This window comes from Condylura cristata, unplaced genomic scaffold (assembly GCF_000260355.1).
Source record: "Condylura cristata isolate star-nosed mole 26May11 unplaced genomic scaffold, ConCri1.0 scaffold00013, whole genome shotgun sequence".
NCBI classification, from domain to species: domain Eukaryota; kingdom Metazoa; phylum Chordata; class Mammalia; order Eulipotyphla; family Talpidae; genus Condylura; species Condylura cristata.
In genome coordinates this window covers 35,852,469-35,859,145 of record NW_004567114.1, presented here as the reverse complement: position 1 = coordinate 35,859,145, position 6,677 = coordinate 35,852,469, and the positions used below count along the sequence as shown (strand labels likewise).

General features: G+C 50.4%; 1 protein-coding gene across 1 annotated transcript in view; it reads right to left on the bottom strand.

The window, feature by feature from the left end:
* Positions 1-2,873: 2,873 nt before the first annotated feature.
* The window catches only part of BMP4 (bone morphogenetic protein 4), a 7,122-nt gene continuing 3,318 nt past the window's right edge, over positions 2,874-6,677 (bottom strand). Inside the window, exons 2-4 of the mRNA XM_004681862.1 lie at positions 6,415-6,539; positions 4,959-5,338; positions 2,874-4,001 (exon numbers count right to left, since the gene is read on the bottom strand). Of these exons, the coding sequence (XP_004681919.1) occupies positions 3,145-4,001; positions 4,959-5,331 (1,230 nt within the window). The 5' untranslated portion in view covers positions 5,332-5,338; positions 6,415-6,539 and the 3' untranslated portion in view covers positions 2,874-3,144. The remainder of the gene's footprint in view (positions 4,002-4,958; positions 5,339-6,414; positions 6,540-6,677) is intronic.

Here is a 6,677-nt window from a genome sequence, read left to right as displayed (position 1 = left end):
CCCCATTTCTCGTCAAATATGCAGAGCACCCGCCCTTAGGACCTGCATGCGCTAATCAGATCCGGCTGTCTTTGCAGGGCTTCACCTGAGCTCCGGGTCCCCAAGCGCGGAGGAGCTGGACTAGGGGCCAGCTCAAGGGGCTGGGGGGGGAGGGGGGGCGGAGGGGGCGGGGACGGGAGACCTGAAATTCGCAATCTGGCTGAGGAGGGGGGTGCAGTGAGGCGGCCCGCCGCGCGGCTCCGGAGCGGCCACCAGGTGCAAGGTCTAGTCTGGGCGGGGAGGACGCCCCCTGGCGCCCCCGGGGCCGCAGGGAGTTTCAGGAACGAGCGAGTGGCGGAGCCTGGTGGGACGGATCTGGTCGTCGGACTATTGGGGTCTGCCAGCGCCGCGGCCTCGCGGGGCCCGCTCAGTGTGGCTCTACCCGGCGGCAAGGGGGTGGTGGAATGAAGCTCGGTCATGACAGAAAACAAAGTCAGCAGGTCACCTGGCAGGTTCGGAGAGACTTATGCAACGAAAGCCCGGGAATGTGTAATGCATTTCGCGCACCACCACCATCCCCACCCCCACCCCACCCCCCCGTTTTTTTCTTAAGCTCCTAGTAAGCCGGTTCCAGTTTAAGGGTTGGGCAGGGATCCACCAAGTAACTCCTCTGATGTGGTTAGGACTTTGTTGAACTCCTCAAGAGAGAATCTCCCTCCCCATCTTTCATTAAACGGTGGGAACCTAACTCTGGGGATGGGCGGGGGAGACCGTAGAAAACGAGGGAATGGCGGGTATGACCCAAAAGCAAGGGCGAAAATCTCTGTACAACTCTACAAATCCCATGAGGTACTAAGTCGAGCATAGTCAAAAACAACAAATACTGAAACTTAGATTAAGTATCTCCATACATTCAATGCCCTATCTCCCTGGTCTCAGGAATAAGCCTTCAGAGTTTAAAGAGTTAAAACTGGCCCTAGTTCGTTGTTTTTCATGCTAACATTTGCGGCATTAGGACTATTTGGTTAACTAGGTATATGCAATTCACAGAATTTCACGGCAAATTCCCCAGACCAAATATTTGGCTGAACAAATAAACAACATTACCCATTCCTGAAAATAAGCCAGTAGAGGGGGAGGGTGGGGAAGGGTGGTTGCTAGAAAGTGACCTGAGCCGGGCAATCACCAGGCTCTGGACTCGCCTTGTCCAAGTGCTAGCGATCTGCGGGTTCCTTTTCAATGACACGGGCATTTCAGAAAGTTGCTGGAAATCGGGCAAAACAAAACGAGGCCGCCTGAGGGGAACCCATAATGGGCTTCCCCTAAATGATTTATTCGACCTTCATACCATTAATCAAAGGGGCAGCGACCTGGGGGGCTACGGGAGGGGGACGGATCCTTCTTTGCAGGGAGTTTGGAGGAACTGTGGAGTCTTGCTGCCTTTGCCTGGGGCTCTGATCTCCTCTCTCCACCTGTGCTCTCCGGGGAGCTGGGGCTTTGGCAACCGCTCCACTTCTATTTTTATTGGTTTCCACTAAGCTGCTCCTTTTGGAGGATTGTAGGACTTCAGTAATTAAAAACAAAAATGAATCCGCTTCACCCCCTCACCCCATCCACACCCTCCAGCCCCCACCCCAGCACATGGAAGAGTGTATGTACATGACTGTGTGTGGAAAGCACAAATGCCAGAGGTATGCATGCCGACATTCTCTCTCCTGGTGCAGCACACCACCACACATCTATACCTTGTTAATCAGAAATGCACCCCTATAAGCCCTCCCCACACAGAGTAAACAGAGGCATCACTTCTGTACCCAAACTATCCAAACCCATACTGAACACATGGGCACTTAAGAAATGACTCTAAGCAGGCTAAAATTCCAGGGCTGAGTTTGGTTGCTGATGGCAAGTAAGAAAGGCAAGACTCTCCTCTGGAATGCCTTCTTTCCATCTCATTTCTCTGCCTGGATGGTACAACCTTTAACTGAGGGAAACCCGCTCAATTATCCTTTTCTACTTTGGCTAGAAAATGAGTTTTGCTTTGAAGAAACTGGTTCAGATCATCACATCCATCAGCTGTATCACTTTCTGCCCAGCTTCAGAGGTAGGAGAACAGAGACACAGGAGAACTGACATTCAACTCACAAGATTATCTATAGAGTGAAACACAGTGAATATAAACTCAGAGAACCTACACTTAGCAATCCCACCCTCCAGTACCTAATTCCTATTGCCAGGAATTCCACTAAGCCCTTTGTGCAATGAAAGTCAAGTGCAGTGGGGAATCCTACTGAGAGATATATCAAAATAGCGGTCATGAAACTTCTTGCAGTTAAGGCACATTCTGGATACACCCTTCTTAAAAAATAACTTTTAAAAGCACACACATATAATCACACATTCATGTGACTGTAAAAATTAGTTTTGGTTTGAAAACACAACATTAGTACCTGTAAGAAATGAGACACCCTGGAGTATGATAAAAGCAGAGGTGGGAATCATTTCCCTAGAGCTGAGACTTGTTCACCACACTCAGCTGAGGCACACCTCTCACAGGTGAGAAAATCTTGAACATGTCCAAGAAGCGTAAAACAACGTGCATCTTTAATCTGGCCTACTCCTTTCATCCCACTGTTTCTCCAAGGCATGTGTCATCCAGATGGGAGAGGATGCTGCGTCCTTGTTAACATTAAATAGAAATGGAAAACAATTCATCCTGGCAATTACCATAGCTCTACCATCAGTTGACTTCCTGTCCCTCCAACTTAACCACCTCCAGTTACCACCCTCTGACTTCCATCCTGCCTTGGGCACCACTTCATCAGAAACAAAACTCTGTCAAAAAAGACAGGGCAAAAGGGGAAGTGAAAGGATTAATGAGAAAAAGAACATCGTTTACATTTAAAATAATGACTCATTTTATTTTTTTCTTTTAATATGTAGTTATAAATATATTTGTCAAAATATATGATCAATATGGTCAAAACATTTGCACGTAAAGTCATAAATAAGGTCAAGGTGAATGTTTAGGGGTTTTTTTGCATTTTTTTTTTAAGATAAAAGTCCAGCTATAAGGAAGCAGTCTGTGTAGTGTGTAGGTAAGTGGATGAGAATGTGTGTGTGTTTGTGTGTGTGTGCACGTGTATCCCCAAGGGCTGCCTGATCTCAGCGGCATCCACATCCCTCTACTACCATCTCCTGATAGTTTTTCAGTACCACCTTGTCATACTCATCCAGGTAGAGCATGGAGATGGCACTCAGTTCAGTGGGAACACAACAGGCTTTGGGGATACTGGAATTGACGGAGTTGACCAGAGTCTGCACAATGGCATGGTTGGTTGAGTTGAGGTGGTCAGCCAGTGGAAAGGGGCAGTCCCCATGGCAGTAGAAGGCCTGGTAGCCTGGTGGGGCCACAATCCAGTCATTCCAGCCCACATCGCTGAAGTCCACGTAGAGTGAATGGCGCCGGCAGTTCTTATTCTTCTTTCGGGCCCTCTGTGGGTGATGCTTGGGGCTACGCTTGGCCCTCCGGCGTCTGGTCAAAGCGTGTCCCCGGCCATCATGGCCAAAGGTGACCAGGAGGGGCCTTAACTGGGCCCAATCCCCACTCCCTTGAGGTAACGATCGGCTAATCCTGACATGCTGGCCTTGGTGGGTCCGTGTCTGATGGAGGTGAGTCACCTCAATGGCCAGTCCATAGTTAGGCTGCTTCTCCTGGGTCCATCGAAGGACCGCAGGGCTCACATCAAAACTTTCCCACCGTGTCACATTGTGGTGGACCAGTCTCGTGTCCAGTAGTCGTGTGATGAGGTGCCCAGGCACCACTTCTGCCGGGGGCTTCATAACCTCATAAATGTTTATACGGTGGAAGCCCTGCTCCCAGTCAGGGCCCCGGTCCACCTGCTCCCGGAAGAGTCGGAGTTCGGCGGAGGAGATCACCTCGTTCTCCGGGATGCTGCTGAGGTTAAAGAGGAAACGAAAAGCAGAGTTTTCGCGGGTCCCTGGGATGTTCTCCAAATGTTCTAGGCACAGTTGGGGAGGAAAAGCAAAAAAAAAGAAGCACACGAACTTGTGAGAAATCAAAACATCAAGAAATAGCTAACAGCTGGGTGATGGATGGTGAATTCTGCTTAGACTGGAAGTCTTTTAGGGGAGACTCAGCATTCCTTTTAATTTGAAGAAGCAGATATATGGAACAGCTAGCAAACCTAGAAAACTAGCTAGCATTCTGCAAGCACCAAAGACAGAAAGCATCTCCTTTATGTGTCTAATAATTTCCATGTGTCAACTCCTTACTCCACCACCACCAGACTCCCCTTTAAAGCCCTCTTGGCTTTGTGTACACAGTTTTCTTTACAAGTGGTTGTAAAGAAAAAGAGGGGCCCGCAGAGCAGAGGCAGGAGGAAACATGCACACACCACCCTCTCCCTCTTCTTCCACTTTTGAGTATGTTACTAAACATTTCCCCAGCGATCTTGGAAACACAGAGCATGCCTTGTTGATCATGTTTCAGAGAGGAAAATAAATTCCAACACAGTAATGATGCTGGTGGATTAATAACTCAGATTTACTTTGGAAAAGAAACATCCGCTAGGAAACATTCAGATCGGATTACAAGGCCCCTATTGAATAAACCTGACAAACACACAGCTGTAATATTAAATTCAGTAGGTGCTTTGAAAAAAAATGAGCAGAAAAACTGGCAGAAAAGGCTTTGATATAGCAAAAACACACTGCTGGGGCTAGTTCACGTCTGAGTGGTGTCACTCCCCAGACCCTTCCCCTCTGTCTCCAAAAAATAAATTCAGCCACAGCTCTGGAAATTCTTGGAGGTAAGCAGCCCTGTTCCCCAGACTCTTTTGGACCCGGGGCTTTGATGTAATCTGAACTCTTTTCCCCCCAAGGCTGCTAGGGCCCCTCAGGCCAGCCCCGAGAGCAACTCCCGCCCCAGCACTCCGAGACCTATGGCAGGGACTGACCTTCGTGGTGGAAGCTCCTCACGGTGTTGGCCCTACTGGCGGGACGTTCAGGGTACTCCAGACCAATGCTGTGGATCTGCTCTTCCTCCTCCTCCTCCCCAGACTGCAGCCGGTAAAGATCCCGCATGTAATCCGGGATGACGGCGCTCTTGCTAGGCTGCGGGCGGCGGCGCAGCCCGAACATCTGCAGAAGCGTAGCCTCGAAGTCCCGCAGGAGCTCATGGCTCTGCCCTGAGCGGCGTCCTCCCGCGTGGCCCTGAATCTCGGCGACTTTTTTCTTCCCCGTCTCAGGTATCAAACTAGCATGGCTCGCGCCTCCTAGCAGGACTTGGCATAATAAAACGACCATCAGCATTCGGTTACCAGGAATCATGGTGTCTCTGGGGAGGGGGAGGAGGTGGAAGGTTAAAGAATAAACAAACACCAGTAACTTGAGAGAAATAGAGATGTCTCTGCATATGCATATAGGGCTAGAAATGAAGAGCCAACATGTAAAACAGGTCAGAAGGATCAAGTTTGTGTCTTCTCTCTCACACACCCCCACCACCAGCAGCTGCAGCCATGCACAGCCTGAAAGTAGGAATTGCCCTGTAATTACTTGGTCTAACTTGTTTACAGTCAAATAACCCCAAATCAGATAGCCTCCATCCTGTTAATCTTTTTTTGTCCCAACTGCTATCTGAGCCATGATCTCAGCTTGGCTTCTTCAAGGATAAACAGTTAACATTGAGGGGGCAAACGGGTGGGGGAGGGAGAATTAAAATGCCATCGCTCTCCACTTCAGACCTTCAGCCTTTTCCTCTCTTCTCCACTCCCCTTTCTTCCTCTACCCCTGGAGCCCGGCTTCCACAGCTTCCAGCTGGGTTCGAGCTGGAGGGAAGGCAGGCAGAAAAGCTGGGGAAGGGCGAAGACACGGGGCGGTTGGGTCCAGAGGCCGAGAAGGTGGTCTGGAAGCTGACCGAATGGCTTACGATTTATACTACTGTGGTTGATGAGTGTGAAATGCCCAGCCAAAAGAATCTGAACGCGCCCGCTCGCTCACTCCCAGAGAAAGGGAGAAGGAATCCGGAGTGATCTCGGTGAATTTTGACAAGCAGCTGAGAACTCGCCGCTGGGGCACTAGGCGCTCCCGGGGCGAGCGGCCGTGGTGATGTGAGCGGTGGTTAACCCACCAGGTACAACCCCTGGCTGCGGACCTTTCATCTCCTTAGCCCCCTCCCTCTGGACTTTCTTGTAACGCACCCTGAGAGGCGAGTGGAAGAGCAGACTGCACTTTAAACAGAACCGATATGCTTAGAGCGCCGTGGCTGCTCCGCTAAGAAGAGAGCTACAGCGCTGCCAGAAAGCGGAGTGTGGACTCTGGAAGGAAGGTCCGACGGGAGGGACACAAGGCGAGCAAGGGCGGAGAGGGTGGAATGAATTCCCGGGATGGGGGAAGGAAGAGGTGTCTACTCACTGACAGAAAACAAGGCATATAATAACAGTCCATGATTCTTGACAGCCAATCTTGAACAAACTTGCTGGAAAGGTTCAGAGGAGCTGCGGCAGTGCGTTGCTCTGGATGGCACTACGGAATGGCTCCTAAAATGAATATTTGAATATAATGAGACTCTGGCGCAGACTGGCTCTGTTTTTCTTCCAGCCCCTCTGGGTCACGTGAACGAAAAGGCCCCGCCCCTCGCACTGAGGAGCCCGCCCTCCCCGCGGCGGGCGGCGGCG